This window comes from Aulonocara sp. 'chitande type north' Nkhata Bay, linkage group LG17 (genome assembly GCF_057382095.1).
Source record: "Aulonocara sp. 'chitande type north' Nkhata Bay isolate Kocher_YH1m ecotype deep benthic linkage group LG17, A_spYH_male_GT1.1, whole genome shotgun sequence".
Classification (NCBI taxonomy): domain Eukaryota; kingdom Metazoa; phylum Chordata; class Actinopteri; order Cichliformes; family Cichlidae; genus Aulonocara; species Aulonocara sp. 'chitande type north' Nkhata Bay.
In genome coordinates this window covers 1,489,224-1,507,509 of record NC_141360.1, presented here as the reverse complement: position 1 = coordinate 1,507,509, position 18,286 = coordinate 1,489,224, and the positions used below count along the sequence as shown (strand labels likewise).

The following is an 18,286-nucleotide window of genomic DNA, read 5'->3' as shown; positions in this document are numbered from 1 at the left end:
CATCATTACTCTCATACCTCCTCCCACACGAGACATCCTGTGCAGAGCAAAGAAACAAATAATGGAGAACATCTTCCTGATGAAAGCTTTGCAGTGCACACATCATCCCTCACCCTAATGAAAAATCTCTGAAGATGAAACTTAAGCAGATTGTAAAATGCTTACTGAGAGTCAAAACCTGCAGGAAGGACAGATAAACAAAGTAATTATGTTTAAACTCATTTTCAAAGACTGCTGTGCTCCTGAGAGATTCACTAAGCATTACTTGAAAGAGACCAGTTTGTGACAGAGATACTGCAGTTAGGAAAGTGTTAATATCATCAGACTGAAACAGCTCATAGATTCGTCACCACCTCACCCACACCGATGCAGGTCTATCAGCATTTACAGTTTTTTCTGATTGCTTAAGCACATTTTTTGTAACTATTGGCTAATTTTGCAAAACTCTTCACACAAATAAGAAAACCTGTCACCCAATAATCAAAACATTGTAGTTCTCTTGCAAAAGCAAACACAGCTAGATTAACTCTTCACACCTTCGTAAAAATGGTGTTTCCGTATCAAACAGTACACACAAGCCATCATCTACTAAGCACACAATGCGCCAACTGCACACTGATGGTATGAATACAAAACACATCTGGCTTTTGCTTTCTCTGTGCACAAGGTAGGCTATGTCAGTTTGAGCTCATACTTCTGTCATAGATCCATAAGCATAGAGGGATCCAAACTTCAAGTACTGGTGTTTATTCACACACATCAAAACAAACACAAGTGTTTATTTCCAAGTATAGGAGTATTTGCAATCGCCATAATGACTCTATGGGTTACTTGGTCTGCAGTGAACATGCTTCCTCTGCCCCAGCATCTGGTCATCTAGCAATTCTGTAAAGTAACAATTTCAGTATTTTTACATCAATGGTATTGGTGTGTTTCTCATTGGCATACGGCAGTGCTACAGATCTTAGTGCGAAGTGACTGTACTCACCGATTCTCATTTCAAAATGTCCTTATGGTGCCTGCTACAGTGTAGCGGCTCGAGTTAGGCTGGACCCGTTGGCCAGCTACCCTCAGGGTCATTCCACGGTTGATGACATGGTCCACTATTGTAGCTCTGATGTCATCAGCAATTCTATTTCTTACTCTTCTTACCCTTCCTCTCCGCCCTCCTCATCTTCCTCTCCCCCCTCCTCGTCCTCCTCTTGCTCCTCCTTGTCCTTGTCGTCCTCTTCATCCTACTTCTTCACCTCCACGTCCTCTTCCTCGGCCTCCTCTACTTCTCACTCTTTCTGCTCCCTCCATTGTACTCCGCACACACAGCTTACCTGTATTATAGTGCTTAGGCTGATTGCAAAGTGAACTAATTATCTAAAAAAGTTTTCACATGTGAAAGTGTGCCAGACAGTTGGCAAATTAGTGTTAATGATAGCCATACATGTGTATACTTTTGCTAGGAGTGTGTTGGAAATTTGGTAATTGAGTGTTGTGCAGTGAATTGTGCCTACAGTTTTGCAAAGTGTGTGTTACAAAATTGCAAACTGAGTGCAAAGCAGTTTTTGTGCTTTTAGTTTTGCAAACTCAGTGAGTGGTTTTGCTATAAGTCTGAATAGTTTTAGAGATTGTGCTACAGGAATCACAGTTAGGGTTTAAGCATTCACAAAAAACTGTAATCATTGAAAGCATGAGGTACTGGCTGTGTACATTCCAGCCAGCGTATGTCTCATCTGTAAACACGAATGCACTGACTGGTTCTTAGATCCTGCTTTTCTGCTGTCTGCACTCAAAGTGCTCACACTCTAGGTGCTAAGGCCTGTTTTTAATCAAAGAAAACAACTGAGAACTTGAAAATAATTACAGAATTAATAATTAATGATTTAGTGAATTAAAAATAAATATGATTTTTGCCATTGCCAGTATGATTGCATGGGATGCAGACCCCATCTCAGTGGTGTCCAATGTCCTTTGCACTGTGCTGCTCTTCATAATCACATAGATTCCTCTTTGACCTGGCTTATGGAGAATGTTCCTTTAGGACACAGACAAAGACAGAAACCTGAAAATGATACGTCAGCTGACCTTTGGCTTGACGTGGGATGTAAACTTCCCTTTCCTGGTTTGGACTTATGTGTGACCCAGTCGTCCATCATAACCAGGCCAGTGTGCCAGCTTTGTCACGTTTGTGAGTCCTGAAGGCCAAACTCTCCACAGGCTGGTAGAAAGTCAGTGAGTCCTAGAAGACTCTACAGAGTCAAAGGCTGCAGAAATACCAGACACAACATTTTGGTTTCTTTTGAATTTCTGTTTGTTTGGGTTTTTCAATCAGTTTTGATCCAAACTGAAAAATAAATACATCAATAAATAAATAACCTGGAAATCTGTCCCCTGAGTTCTTGTAGTTCTTGTCCCTTCACTGTATTCACTTTATTACACAGAATATGTTCTTTTAAAACAGGAAGTTGCAGAAACTCGGAGTCCAGGGAGGCCACCATCTGCAGCACGCATTTCTTAAGGTTACACAGTATTTCTGTATGTTTCAGGCCAAAATATGTAAAAATAAAATATGTAACATCACCACAAGCCCAACACAGTTTTTAATGCTTTGTGATAGACCGGTGACCTGTCCTGTACCCACCTCTCACTCTATGACAGCAGAGATAAGCTCCAGAGACACACACACATTCACACACACAGCCAGTTTGGATGTGTGTGTTTAGACTGTGGTTTGAAGCAGACATCACTCACTTATAAAGAAGTCCAAAGATGTCTGTTACATGGATGGATCTCATCATGGCATACAGTATGGTCTCTTTATAATATCAACTATAAGATTATAAACTTACCATGAAAAAGAACAGCTGTTTGAATCCTGCTCTATTCATGTAAGAGTACCCGCAGTCCAAGGACACGCAGGTACACACAGTGTTGGGCAAGTTACTTGAAAAAAGTAATTAGTAACTAATTACTGTTTACATCGCCAAAAAAGTGATCCCATTACTTATTTTCAAAAGTAATTAGTTTCTTAGTTACACAGATTTGAAGTTTCATTTTTTGCTGTAGTAAGAAGTTTTCTTCCCACGCAGAGTGTGGATGCTAATGTTTTTGTCTAAAATTCAAAGTAATGTTAGTACTTCCAAGCTTTAAACGCTGCATGGTCATACTCTCTCCTGTGCTCCATATTATCCATTGTTGGTCTGCACGCGTCTGTTGCTGCCACGGACGTCGCACACTCGTGTCATGAGACACTCTCACAAACAAAATCACAACGGTTTAGTAACACAGTGTGCTTACAAGAAAGCAACAGTAATCTAATTACTTATTTGCAATAGTAATCCCTTAAATTACTCATTACCTGACAAAAGTAATCAGATTACAGTAATGCATTACTTCTCTCGCCCCAACCAATCACAGCAGATGGCCCCGCCCCTCCCTGAGCCTGGTTCTGCTGGAGGTTTCTTCCTGTTAAAAGGGAGTTTTTCCTTCCCACTGTCGCCAAAGTGCTTGCTCACAGGGGGTCATATGATTGTTGGTTTCTTCTCTGTATCTATTATTGTAGAATCTACTGTACATTATAAAGCGCCTTGAGGCGACTGTTGTTGTGATTTGGCGCTGTGTAAATAAATTGAATTGAAATTACTTGTAACGTGTTACTGCCCAGCTCTGGGTGCAGACATATTGCTTAAAGAAAGTTTTTTATTTCACTCCAAAAGTAAAAGAGAACTGTGACCTAAACAGAATGTGAAAGCCTGCGTAACAAAACAAGAACAAATCAGCAGCATGTATCAGAGGAGCTGGTCACTGGGACCATAAGCAAACCCATTTACCCTCTATTTCAACCAGCCTCAACCCCAGTGTCCACTCTTTCTGACACAGGAAGGAAACCGTGTCCTCATCACTTGATGATCATTGCCAGATCTTTTTGTCAGTGGCACGGCTGTGAATAGGACAATCCACCAAAGTGAAGGGGGCGGGGTGATTTGCTATCCTCTGTGGTTGGGAAAGAAACGTTTCATCATCACCAGAGCATCTGGATCGTCTCACTCTAGGAGTCCAGGAATGGTTTTTGCTTTGATTTTGTCATTGACTTGATTTATTTTAGGTAAAACTATGGATGGAAAATGTTACATAAAACAATTATCAGGAAAAATAAACTGGCTGTGAGGGGGTCGCTGCACTTTTCCAAGCCTGTGAAAGTGTTTCGTTTTGCCTACTTGCGTAATCAGGTGCTTCTGTGATTAATTTCCTTTTCCTCATATTTTTTACTGATTAAAATTTAGCTCACACACCTTATCTGCTCAAGAAAAAGCAATGAGAAACATGTCCAGAGAGCATTGGTAAACAATCAATCTGCTCAAAGGTGATGCAAAGAATGCCTTAAATCACGGGGAGGATTAGCATCTTATCTCCCTGTGAATGGTACCATGTCTCAAGAGAATGTCAGAAAGCTACATGATAGCCCTGGAGAGAAGCAGGGAGCAGCACCGAGGTGGGAGGTTTGAGCCTGGTGAGGGGGACACCAGGGGGGCAAAAGGGGATGTGTGAGAGGGATGCTATGCAAGATGCAGGGGAGTGTGTATGTGTGTGAGGGGAGTGGATGGTAGGGTGGGGGTATGAATCAGACTGTGAGTGTTTAAAGGAGACCCAGAAGGTGCTGAGGAGGTTACTGGTGGGGAGTTGTGGGGAGGAGAGCAAGGGGAGTGTAAGGAAAAATGTACGCTCACATTCCTGGAATGCCCACCTCATTGTAGCAGGCTAATGAGGCAAGGGAGGGAGCGAATGGTGCTGCTCCAAGCCCGGAGACAGGACAAAACGTGGAGAGTGGCGGACGGCACAGGGCGTCTGAGCTCACGGCGAAGGAATTCCAAACACCGGACATGAGAGCGCGGGCTCCATGCCAGCATCTCTCACCCTGGGATTTAGCAAAGCTGGGCTGCTCTGCAAAATCACACATCATCACAAGCAAACAAACACATTTGATTCACAAGTGTTTCTTTTTCTCTTAGCAGAGCAGCAGAACATCCAGAGGCTGTCTGCACACTGAAGGAGGCAGGGATGGTGGAGACAGAGGGCTTTCACTGACTCCCTGAGTGGAAATGCCACTGGAGAAAGTTACAGTTTTTCTCAAATGCTAAAACACATGTCACAAACGTTACCACCAGGTCCCCCAATGTCCAAACACAACACCCTTCTCTAAAGCTACATAAACACAACCACACCTTCCCACTGCAAAACTCAAACTCCCACACCAAGAGAGCAGCTCGAAGCTGTCAAAACTGTAAACACTATACACAGCATTACACACTACAGCAAAACAATTGAAAACACAATGCTCAATTTGTGAGAAGGTTCTTTGTTCCATAACTGCCAATGCATATTTTAGAAACTATACAGTAACGGATCGTCGTAGATCTCTGCAGAGGATTAGGCATTTAGATTTGTGAGTTTCATATGAGTAGTATAAATCTATAGAAAATCCTGCATGTACGTACACTACTGTAACACAACTCAATGCAAAAACAGAATCTATTGCACACAACAGTAATCTTGAAAACATGAACAGGGTGTGAAGTGTATTTACATTATTCACACCACACACGCACCACAATCACTGTGCGGCATCATGTCGCTGAGCTGTTGCTCGCATCTCGTCCGTAATGATGGTGCGAGGTTGTCTTGCTCTCCCTCCTGGACCTTCTCCTCTCCCATGTTGGCCTTCTCCTCTTCCTCGTTGGTCGCTCCTCTTCCTCCTCTCATTTGAACTCCTCTTCCTCATTGGCCTGCTCCTCTTCTTCCAGGGCCAGCTCTTCTCCCTCCTCTGCATCAAATTCCTCTTCCCCTGACTCTGCCTTCATCCATTGTGTTTGTTTGGAACCTTCAGCATACTGTGCACTCTGAACTTGCTTTTACATGTGGGTACAGCATTAGCAACAAGTGTCTTCAATTTTGAGTCATTGTGTGTAGTGACTGACGCCAGGTGTGTTCCCTGTGTTCAAAGATTGGTGACTGTGGCAAGCATTTTGCATCACATGGGCTTTCATTTGAGAATATGAGCAGAGTTGTTTTGCAACATGTGTTTTAGCAAGGAAAAATGTGTTTAGATTTATGAGTACAGAGGGTTGTGTTTTGTGACTTGTGTCTTCATGTGACATGTGTTTATGGTACTGGAATATGGTGGCTACATTTAGTAAATGTGTTTAGACTACTGGTCATTTGGGTTACAGGATTGGCTTTTGTGTTTTAACATTTGAGAAAAACTGTAACAATCCATTAAACATCAGACTTTCCTGGGATGTTATTCCCATTTTAGTGCACCGTGTTACAGTTTTTCTCAAATGTTAAAACACAAAAGCCAATCCTGTAACCCAAATGACCAGTAGTCTAAACACATTTACTAAATGTAGCCACCATATTCCAGTACCATAAACACATGTCACATGAAGACACAATTCACAAAACACAACCCTCTGTACTCATAAATCTAAACACATTTTTCCTTGCTAAAACACATGTTGCAAAACAACTCTGCTCATATTCTCAAATGAAAGCCCATGTGATGCAAAATGCTTGCCACAGTCACCAATCTTTGAACACAGGGAACACACCTGGCGTCAGTCACTACACACAATGACTCAAAATTGAAGACACTTGTTGCTAATGCTGTACCCACATGTAAAAGCAAGTTCAGAGTGCACAGTATGCTGAAGGTTCCAAACAAACACAATGGATGAAGGCAGAGTCAGGGGAAGAGGAATTTGATGCAGAGGAGGGAGAAGAGCTGGCCCTGGAAGAAGAGGAGCAGGCCAATGAGGAAGAGGAGTTCAAATGAGAGGAGGAAGAGGAGCGACCAACGAGGAAGAGGAGAAGGCCAACATGGGAGAAGAGAAGGTCCAGGAGGGAGAGCAAGACAACCTCGCACCATCATTACGGACGAGATGCGAGCAACAGCTCAGCGACATGATGCCGCACAGTGATTGTGGTGTGTGTGGTGTGAATAACGTAAATAAAAAAACTTCACCCCCTGTTCATGTTTTCAAGATTACTGTTGTGTGCAATAGATTCTGTTTTTGCATTGAGTTGTGTTACAGTAGTGTACGTACATGCAGGATTTTCCATAGATTTATACTACTCATATGAAACTCACAAATCTAAATGCCTAATCCTCTGCAGAGATCTACGACGATCCGTTACTGTATAGTTTCTAAAATATGCATTGGCAGTTATGGAACAAAGAACCTTCTCACAAATTGAGCATTGTGTTTTCAATTGTTTTGCTGTAGTGTGTAATGCTGTGTATAGTGTTTACAGTTTTGACAGCTTCGAGCTGCTCTCTTGGTGTGGGAGTTTGAGTTTTGCAGTGGGAAGGTGTGGTTGTGTTTATGTAGCTTTAGAGAAGGGTGTTGTGTTTGGACATTGGGGAACATGGTGGAAACGTTTGTGACATGTGTTTTAGCATTTGAGAAAAACTGTAATAGGTAGCTCCTGTTCAACTCATACTGGGAGAGTTGATGCATCCTTAGGCGTGTTTCATCTTTTTAACCACATTGTTACATCAGCAAAGGGCTGACTCTGAATGAGATGCCACCGTGGACACCAGTCCATCACAACCCTCCAAGTCCATAAAACAGCTGAAATAGGATAACTGAGCTGTGACACATCAGTCACAAACAAGACAGGAACAGACATAGAGAGCTCAGAAACTGTTCACATCATCCATTCATGATCAGGTTGTAATTAAAGCTTAAAATGGGAATATTTAGATCAAGACCACAGTTTATATAACTGGAGAATTTCTCTGCTCGTGTCCATCTGTTACGTAATAGCCTTAATTCAGCCCAGCAGATGAAAAGAGTCAGTTTTGTTCAAACTTTTATGGCAATATGTGTTAATATCTCAGTAAATATCACAGTTCCAGTGAAGTTTAATGTCTGTCGTAGCGTAACAGAAACAACATGGTACCCTCAATGCTTTATCTGGTTTTTGCAGTTCTCACACATCAGCAACAGTGTGGGCCTCCTCGGTTTTACAGTTTTTTCTGATTGCTTAAGCACATTTTTTGTAACTATTGGCTAATTTTGCAAAACTCTTCACACAAATAAGAAAACCTGTCACCCAATCATCAAAACATTGTAGTTCTCTTGCAAAAGCAAACACAGCTAGATTAACTCTTCACACCTTCGTAAAAATGGTGTTTCCGTATCAAACAGTACACACAAGCCATCATCTACTAAGCACACAATGCGCCAACTGCACACTGATGGTATGAATACAAAACACATCTGGCTTTTGCTTTCTCTGTGCACAAGGTAGGCTATGTCAGTTTGAGCTCATACTGCTGTCATAGATCCATAAGCATAGAGGGATCCAAACTTCAAGTACTGCTGTTTATTCAAACACATCAAAACAAACACAAGTGTTTATTTCCAAGTATAGGATTATTTGCAATCGCCATAATGACTCTATGGGTTACTTGGTCTGCAGTGAACATGCTTCCTCTGCCCCAGCATCTGGTCATCTAGCAATTCTGTAAAGTAACAATTTCAGTATTTTTACATCAATGGTATTGGTGTGTTTCTCATTGGCATATGGCAGTGCTACAGATCTTAGTGCGAAGTGACTGTACTCACCGATTCTCATTTCAAGATGTCCTTATGATGCCTGCTACAGTGTAGCGGCTCGAGTTAGGCTGGACCCGTTGGCCAGCTACCCTCAGGGTCATTCCACGGTTGATTACATGGTCCACTATTGTAGCTCTGATGTCATCAGCAATTCTATTTCTTACTCTTCCTACCCTTCCTCTCCCCCCTCCTCATCTTCCTCTCCCCCCTTCTCGTCTTCCTCTTGCTCCTCCTTGTCCTTGTCGTCCTCTTCATCCTACTTCTTCACCTCCACGTCCTCTTCCTCGGCCTCCTCTACTTCTCACTCTTCCTGCTCCCTCCATTGTACTCCGCACACACAGCTTACCTGTATTATAGTGCTTAGGCTGATTGCAAAGTGAACTAATTATCTAAAAAAGTTTTCACATGTGAAAGTGTGCCAGACAGTTGGCAAATTAGTGTTAATGATAGCCATACATGTGTATACTTTTGCTAGGAGTGTGTTGGAAATTTGGTAATTGAGTGTTGTGCAGTGAATTGTGCCTACAGTTGTGCAAAGTGTGTGTTACAAAATTGCAAACTGAGTGCAAAGCAGTTTTTGTGCTTTTAGTTTTGCAAACTCAGTGAGTGGTTTTGCTATAAGTCTGAATAGTTTTAGAGATTGTGCTACAGGAATCACAGTTAGGGTTTAAGCATTCACAAAAAACTGTAAATGGGTTATGATCAGCAGTCTGCAGGGAACTGAAGTGAACATCAAAGTGGATAAAGAACATCCTTTCAACTTTTAGATCACAGCAGGGAGAGTAGTGACAAGAGAAAATATCTCCACCACAGTCAGGAAGCTGTGTGACACATCCTTCCCTTTCCCCCAACCACAATCACTCAGTTTACTGAAGCATGAATGAGCCTCTCTGAGGCCACACAGAGGTGATGCACAGCTATGTGGACCTATGTGGAATTCCACATGCTGTGCAGAGGCTAAAGCTAACATCAAGCATGACTGCCAGCTGTATGCTGGCCAGTGCTCATCTGATGGCAGACAGTGGAAATACAACTGTTTTCTATTCTATTCTATTTTAAGTCGACTGCAGCATGAAGGGATGCAGGGGGGTGAGGGAAAGTGTAGGTTTTACTATATTCTGGCTAAATTAGACAGACATACCCCTCACATACAAGCAGTTACCTTAAATTAGTAAATGAGTTACATTACTAGTTACTTCTATCAAAGGTAACTCAGTTACTTCAAGTTACTCATTACTTTCAAAGTAACTAGTTACTAGGGAAAGTAACTTTGGTTTTACTCAGAATTCGTCAATGCGTTGCTTCTGTAACTGGATACCCAGCCAGACTGCCAGTCTTCTAGCTTGCTTACTTGCCACAGTGCACTGTGCCACCTACCAATAGAAAGGAAAAGATAATGTGCATATTTCCACGAGAGAAATCCCACGCCTGGACCATCGTTGACCGCCGCCATGATTCTAGCCTACGTCACAGCGTCATGTGCGCCTTTTACATCCAACACAAAAACTGCAGTCGTGGTGCTTTGATTGCACTCAGAACTCAGAAATTCTGCCTTCTGAATAGGAAGATGTAGGTAACAGCAGACTGCAGATGAGCTGCATACAGAGCTGGACTGGGACAGAAAATCAGCCCGGGCGTTTTGACTAGAGACCAGCCCACCATTATAGGAAAAATCATAAAGCCTTTGAATGATAATAAACACTGTTGTGACAGTGATGTGCACTGTTCTGATGGTATATATGCATCAATCTATCAATCGTTTGTTGTAAGATTCAGATAATTATTTAATAACAGCCAGACATTTTAAATGAGAATAAGAAAGTATTTCTTTGTGCCCCCCTCTCCCTGTTAATGCCTACCTGCCCCCCTGGCAACACTTTGCTAGACCCGCCCCTGCACAGTTACCAGCTGTCAGCTACTTAGAAAAGGATCCTGGTGTTATTTGTCTCTCAGAAACAGTTCATAACTTCCCTTCAACTCATTCATGTCACCTAAAAGGTAAACCTGTTTCTCCATCACCTGTTCAGCTCTGATGATTCAGTAAGGACATCTCCTGGTTTCATCTTCATGTTTCCCTCTCACCACATATCCAAACCATATCATGACCAGCAGCTTTACAGCTGTGGCTCCAGCAAACATCAGCTGATACTAGAAATTAATATTAAATACATTCTAACAACAGCTGATCAAACGCCCCGCTGTTGTTTAACGCGACAACGACTGGTTTCTTCTTTCTGGCGCAAAGTGAGCGATAAACAAACAAGAGAGACGATCAGCTGATCATTGATCAGTTTCATGATTGAAGTAGAAACAGGAGAGAGAGGGGAGAGAATGAGAGAAGAAGAAGCAGCTGTGCAGCAAAGACACAGAATAACTCCAGCTTTGTGTCTTTTCCATTGTAGCTGTCAGCACAATGAAAATAAACTCCACCTAAACTTGGTTTATATCTGACCCAGATACCTGAAGTTCAGTTCACCTGACACTCAGACCGGCGGCCGCCTTGGATCTCTCCTCCTCCTCCTGCCTCCCCTTTCCCTCATCCACCTGCTGGCCATACCATATCACCCTATTAGAGCACTTCGCTCTCGCTCTGCAGGCCTACTTGTTGTTCCTAGAGTATTTAAAAGTAGAATGGGAGGCAGAGCCTTCAGTTTTCAGGCCCCTCTTCTGTGGAACCAGCTTCCAGTTTGGATTCAGGAGACAGACACTATCTCTACTTTCAAGATTAGGCTTCAAACTTTCCTTTTTGCTAAAGCATATAGTTAGGGCTGGACCAGGTGACCCTGAATCCTCCCTTAGTTATGCTGCAATAGGTGTAGGACGCCGGGGATTCCCATGATGCACTGGGTGTTTCTTCTTCACTCACTATGTATTACAGTTTTTGCCCACTGCTTGAACACATTTTGCAAAACTCCGCTCTCTGTGCCAAAACTGTACACACAAGTACACATGACACAACACTGGGAAATATACCAGTCACATCTGTGCCAAATTGAAACTCTACTCTCAAAACCTAAACTCTGCTGTCAAAACCTGACATTCCTTTGTCAAAATGTAACTCTGTTGACAAAATGACACATACTTGCATCATATGCAAACACTCACAGATCAGGGGGAACACACTAGTCTGCTGTACATAAAACACTGCAGTCCTTGATTTCCATTGTTTATTCAGAAGGCACATTTACAGGAGACACATTTCCAAACAACCAAAAACGCAAATAGACCTACTCAATATTGTACATTGCAGTACCATGAATTCAGATAAAGCAAAAAAAAACAACAACAACAACAACAACACAATAATACTGCAATAGAAAAAACACTATACTGTAAACACAAAAAACCATGACAATTGTGCATACGTGGGCTCATGGATCCCGCCGTCTGTTGGGGTCTGGCCACAGGACCTCATCAACATCGCAAGCAATGTCTTCTCCCGCTGGGCACCGGGGAAAATATCCTCTTGCATGTCGAAACCATCCATGGATTGCTGTCACCTGAATGTCGCCGCAGGCCTGTTCCATTGCCTGCAGAAGAGGCATGCGGGCATGTGGTTGGCGGTCATATACTCGCCATCTCCAAGCCTAAAAAAATCCTCTATAGGGTTTAAAAATGGTGAGTAAGGGGGCAAGCATACCACTTCAAGTTGGTTGTGGTTGGAGAACCAGGCCTGGACCAGAGCAGCCCGATGGAAACTGACATTATCCCATATCACCACAAACCTGGGCTGATCTGGTCTGTTCTGTACAACTATATCATGGAGAGCATCTAGAAATGTGAGTATGTGTTGGCTATTGTATGGACCTAGTGTTGCATGATGGTGCAGAAGCCCTCGAAGGCATATGGCGGCACATAATGTGATGTTTCCCCCGCGCTGCCCTGGGACGTGCACAATTGCCCTTTGGCCAATTACATTACGACCCCGTCGTCTTGTTTTGCTCAGGTCGAATCCAGCTTCATCAATGAAAATGTATTCATGAGGCTGTGCAGCTCCATCCATGGCCATGATCCTCTGAAAAAAAGGGGAACATATCACTGTACTACAGTGCTACACATGCAGCACCCTCACCCCATCACACAGGTACCTGTGTAGCTCTCAGAATAGATCCATGTGGTACTGATATGGTACATATTCAGCTGCTACTGGACTTCACCAATACTCTATTGTAAATGTAAGGGACAGTTACACGTAGCCGTACATATTCAGCTCGAAGTCCTTTGACCCTGTCACTGTTCCTCTCGAATGGGACTCTGTAGAGCTGCTTCATGGTGATGCTGTGTTTACCCAAGATGCGTCTGATGGTGGTGATGCTCACATGGTTTATGTTGCTGAACACTCGCCTGTCTGCAAGTATTTTCCGTCGTAGCTGGTGGAGACGGATGGCATTGTCTGCCCTCACTAGGTCCACAACAGCAAGTTCCTGCTGTTGTGTGAACAGGCGTTGGCGTCCTCCCCCAGAAGGTCTTCGAGTCATTCTAGAGAAATACAACCACATATTGTCATCGGTTTGCTTATTTTTCTTACAGTACTTTACTGTATGTACTGTGTCATCCACTGTACAACACTGTACTTCAATATAAGGAATCAGCCACTTTGGCTGCAAAAGGAGCATTAGCACCCCGTACACTTGATATGGTAATGTGATATACTGTAGAACAGTGCTATGGAACCATCTGAGTAGAGCAGAAGGTATGGAGGTGAAGACAGACCTGTTTTCTAGTCTGAATGTTCGTATTACAGATGCCACTGTGAAGCGGCTTAGATGTGGGTGGACTCTCTGCCCAGCTTCCCTCATAGTCAGGCCGTGGTTGATGACATGGTCCACCAAAGTTGCTCTTATTTCATCAGAAATATGGGTCCGTGCATGGCCTCTTCGGCCTCCTCCTCCTCTTCCTCCTCCTCCTCTACCTCTTCCTCTTGCTCTCCCTCCATCCATGCTTGCAAAGTTCTTGAAATGGCTACGCTGAGGGCTTTTTGTAGTTGGCTAATTGGTGTTCGGTTTTGCAAGTAAGTGCCTTCAGGTGTGTATTTGAGTGGTTGCAATTACCCGATGTGTTTTGTATTTTGGATACATGTGTTTTCCGAATGGCACCCTGAAATTTCATTTTGTGAGCGAAGTGTCTTATGTATGAAATGGAGTGTAGCATGCAGGACCATGTGTGTTGCATAAGGGAGTAGGTGTGTTGCATAATTGGAACTGGGGTGCAAAGCAGCGCTTTTGTTCAAGGTATGGGTACATGTGTTTGAGGTATGGTAACAAAAGCTTCAAGGTGTGTTACTTTAGTCTAAGCATGGGTTTATAGTGTTCAAGCAACGGGCAAAAACTGTAACAGACCTCTCTGCACTGACTCATACCTGTTATTAACCTCTGTCTCTCTTCCACAGCATGTCTTCATCCTGTCTTCCTTCTCTCACCCCAACCAATCACAGCAGATGGCCCCGCCCCTCCCTGAGCCTGGTTCTGCTGGAGGTTTCTTCCTGTTAAAAGGGAGTTTTTCCTTCCCACTGTCGCCAAAGTGCTGCTCATAGGGGGTCACTGTTGCATCCTTTCTACATGCTTGATATCCTGTCGTTGGTAGATATAAACTGGATGTACATGATGGCCTTTGTCCCATAGAAGAGGGTGGAGTTCATTTTCTAAACCACAGATGACAGACTCAAATCTAAAAAAAGAAAACTGTCATATGATCTACTCACACTAACTGAGATCTACTGGTTGATCACAGTCGGTGTACGGGGAACCTCTGCTGCAGTAATTCAATGCCCCATCATACTGTGTGAACACCCTGGAAGAAACTCTACCAGCATGGAAACGTTTCATCGTAGGAGATCAGTCAGAGCAACTTTGTATCAACTAACAGGGACTTTTCACCCTGAGGGCACAACTCAGCCCAGAGTGTAGCGGAGGCATCACACTGTCTTGTGTCATTGTAGCGTCTTCACCTGACATTATAAGGTGCCTGCTGTTGTGATTTAGTGCTATATACATACAGGGATCGGAGGGTCAGGGGTTGAGGTTTCCCTCATTGACAGCTCTCTGTGTCTTTGGGTAAATATTCATGAAGAAACAGGCTAACAGCAGGATACACCACAGCTCACAGGAGTGATAGCAACACACACGTACTCACACAGTTGCAATCCTGACATCATTTAGTGTAATTTTCACTGTCTTGGAGTCCGAGCGTGACTCCTGATTGGTGACTATGTCTCTGATGCTCAGGCTTTTCATTAATGACTTCTAAATGTTCCATGGTAGGAAACACCCTTGAGAACCTCCACACCCCTGATCTTATCTCTCCTGTCTACGTTTCCTTTTACAGACGCTTCCCATCAACAGGCGGCAGAGCCTGAAGGTTTACTTTGACTTCATTTTTATGTGCAAATCATTTTTCAGTTACAAAATGATTAACAATAATGAATGCGACAAATATGAGAAGTTAAAAATAAAGACAAAGGACACGAAGAACTATTTAAAATGTGAACGAGTAAGAAAAGAGAAGAAAAACAGCAACATACTTATATTCGTGAGTGATAAAGGCACTAGCATTTATAGAAAGCCAAATAATAAAATGATGTGTCAGGAAGAGATTTTAAAAAACGGTTACAAGATTTGCATCTGAGGTCGTCAGCCAGGAGACTCCAGAGCTGCTGAGCTCAGACTGAAAAGGCAACAAGAACATGCCAATATCCCAGAACATAGGCAGCATGTCACAGGTAGAGGCGGGGCCAGACTGTGTAAGGACAGTGAATGAATGATATTGTTTTATGATGCATTATACTGCTGAGTTATAAGAAATACTGTTCGCAGAAAGTCATCGCCTTATTTGTCTGAGTAGAAGAGAACAGAACATGCTGGAGTTTTCTGCCCCATCTCAGCAGGAGCAGATAAACAGGGAGCCAAGGTCGTAGCTTAGGCGCTGTGTGAGAGAAAGCATGTGAATGTTTAGGCTTTTTATGATAAGGTGGGGGCCACTAGAGGCTATAAGAGGTTGATCAATGCTCCACCATTTTGAGATCTGATGCTGTCTGCGTACGGTGTCCATCTCCCACGCGTGTGATCATTAAAATCATCGTTTGACTCGACCCGGCCGGACCAGTGTTGTTATTGTGGTTTTTCTCTTGTCTCCATCCCCAATATTTGAATCCGTAACAGGTACCAATCACACTTTGTTAAAATAAAAAGTATTTTGAAATTGTGACAGGTTGTGAAAGAAAAGTGTTTCTTTCTTCCTCGAGTTTCAGGTCATGAGCAAACATCACAATCTTAAAAGCAGACAGGAAGCATTGACTTTGTTCTTTTTCCGTTTTGTCTCATTTTGTAAATGTCTTAATTCCTCATTTAACCAAAAGAGAGCATTGGATTTTAATATTCTGGAGCTGACTGGGGCTGCAGAGCACAGAACACATCGTGTTTACTGCTCAACACATTGTGGGAAATCAAAGATTAACATGCCGAGGTGCTTCACATGTGGAACCAGAGTGAAGGACTCGATCTGTGATCAGAAAATTCTTACATTAAATGAAAGTCATCTTTTGGAAACTGCAGATTAAAGAACATAAAAGAGACAATTTACACTTCCACATAAAACCGACACATTCAGAATGGAATAAGTCATCATACACACCCGAGTGCACTGTCACAGCAGTTAGTCTCACTTAAAGAAGTGAAGTTTATACTGTAGTAGTTTCCTTTTGCATTCACAGAAGGTTCTGGATAAGATCCAGTGCCATTCAAGTCAGATTTGGACTCTTATGAATGGAGGCATAGTAAAAGTGTACTGCAAGCAATTCCTGGAACCTTTGTAAATATTCGTCATCGTGGCTACTTCGACTCCGGGGTTCCAGTAGGGCAAGAATCCAACAAGCTGCCAGAGTTGAATCCAAACGTCAAACACAGCACCAGCAGGACCAGTGTGACCCTTTCTAGAGTCGGTGCTATTGGAGGATAACACCAAGGGACCAAATAAATATTCTTTAAAAACTTCCGCTTGAACAAAAACAACTAAAACGTGTTTAAAGATCCACAGTGGGAGAGAATGGCAGCGATAATCAGGGTCTGGTGCTTTTGATTGAATGCTGAATAAGAATAAAGGCAAGCAGTTGGCTGATCAGTGTTTGCAGTTTTTAAAGTCTGTTTTCTATATCACAGTTAACTATATATATATATATATATATATATATATATATATATATATATATATATATATATATATATATATATATATATATATATATATATATATATGCAGTAATGCAGCGTCTGCATTACTGCAGCTGCAGCCCCAATCCGTCTGTCGATCTCCGGCTCCCTTCTCCCATCACTCGCGAACAAGACCCCGAGATACTTGAACTCCTCCACTTGGGACAGGGTCTCGTCCCTGACCCGGAGTGGGCACTCCACCCTTTTCTGGCTGAGAACAATGGCCTCAGATTTGGAGGTGCTGATCCTCATTCCCGCTGCTTCACACTCGGCTGCGAACCGTTCCAGTGCGAGCTGGAGGCCTTCACCCGATGAAGCCAACAGAACCACATCATCCGCAAAAATCAGAGATGAGATTCTGAGGCCACCAAAGCGAAAGCCCTCCGCCACTTGGCTGCGCCTAGAAATCCTGTCCATAAAAATTATGAACAGAACCGGAGACAAAGGGCAGCCCTGGCGGAGCCCATCACCCACCGGGAACGAGTCCGACTTATTGCCGGCAATGCGAACCAAGCTCTTGCAACGGTTGTATAGGGATCGAATGGCCCGTAGCAATGGGCCAGACACCCCAAACTCCCGCAACACCTCCCACAGGACACCCCGAGAGACACGGTCGAATGCCTTCTCCAAGTCCACAAAACACATGTAGACTGGTTGGGCAAACTCCCATGCACCCTCAAGTATCCTGGAGAGGATAAAGAGCTGGTCCAGTGTTCCGCGACCAGGACGAAAACCGCATTGTTCCTCCTGTATCCGAGGTTCGACTAACGGACGAACTCTCCTTTCCAGCACCCTGGCATAGACTTTCCCAGGGAGGCTGAGGAGTGTGATCCCCCTGTAGTTGGAACACACCCTCCGGTCCCCCTTCTTAAAAATGGGGACCACCACCAGGGGCTCTGCCACCAAGGAGTTGTTTAACTGCCTCAGTGACCTCGCCCCCGGAAATTGGCGGGTCATCCCCCTCATCCCCAGATTCTGCTTCCTCCTCGGAAGACGTGTCAGTGGGATTAAGGAGGTCCTCGAAGTATTCCTTCCACCCCCCGACAATTTTCTCAGTCGAAGTCAGCAGCGCTCCTCTAGCACTATACACAGTGCAGGTAGAGCACCGCTTTCCCCTCCTGAGACGTCTGACGGTTTGACAGAATCTCTTCGAGGCAGTCCGAAAGTCTTTTTCCATGGCCTCAGCGAACTCCTCCCACACCCGAGTTTTTGTTTCAGCCACTGCCCGAGCCACATTCTGCTTGGCCTGTCGATACCTGTCAGCTGCCTCCGAAGTCCCACAGGCTAACCAAGCCCGATAGGACTCCTTCTTCAGCCTGGTGGCTCCCTTCACCTCTGGTGTCCACCATTTGGTGCAGCAGCTTCAGCAATGGAGATGCTGAACATGGTCCATTCGGACTCAGTGTCCCCAGCCTCCCTCAGAATGCTGTTGAAGCTCTGCCGGAGGTGTGCGTTGAAGATCTCACGGTC

General features: G+C 43.7%; 1 protein-coding gene across 1 annotated transcript; it reads right to left on the bottom strand.

The window, feature by feature from the left end:
* Positions 1-11,732: 11,732 nt before the first annotated feature.
* LOC147309403 (uncharacterized) lies at positions 11,733-13,765 on the bottom strand. Its single transcript, XM_086269692.1, has 3 exons — positions 12,803-13,765; positions 12,253-12,627; positions 11,733-12,142 (listed from the first exon to the last, which is right to left on the bottom strand). Exons 1-3 carry the CDS (start codon positions 13,550-13,552, stop codon positions 11,984-11,986), a joined length of 1,284 nt encoding a protein of 427 aa, XP_086125818.1. The 5' UTR covers positions 13,553-13,765; the 3' UTR covers positions 11,733-11,983.
* Positions 13,766-18,286: the final 4,521 nt, after the last annotated feature.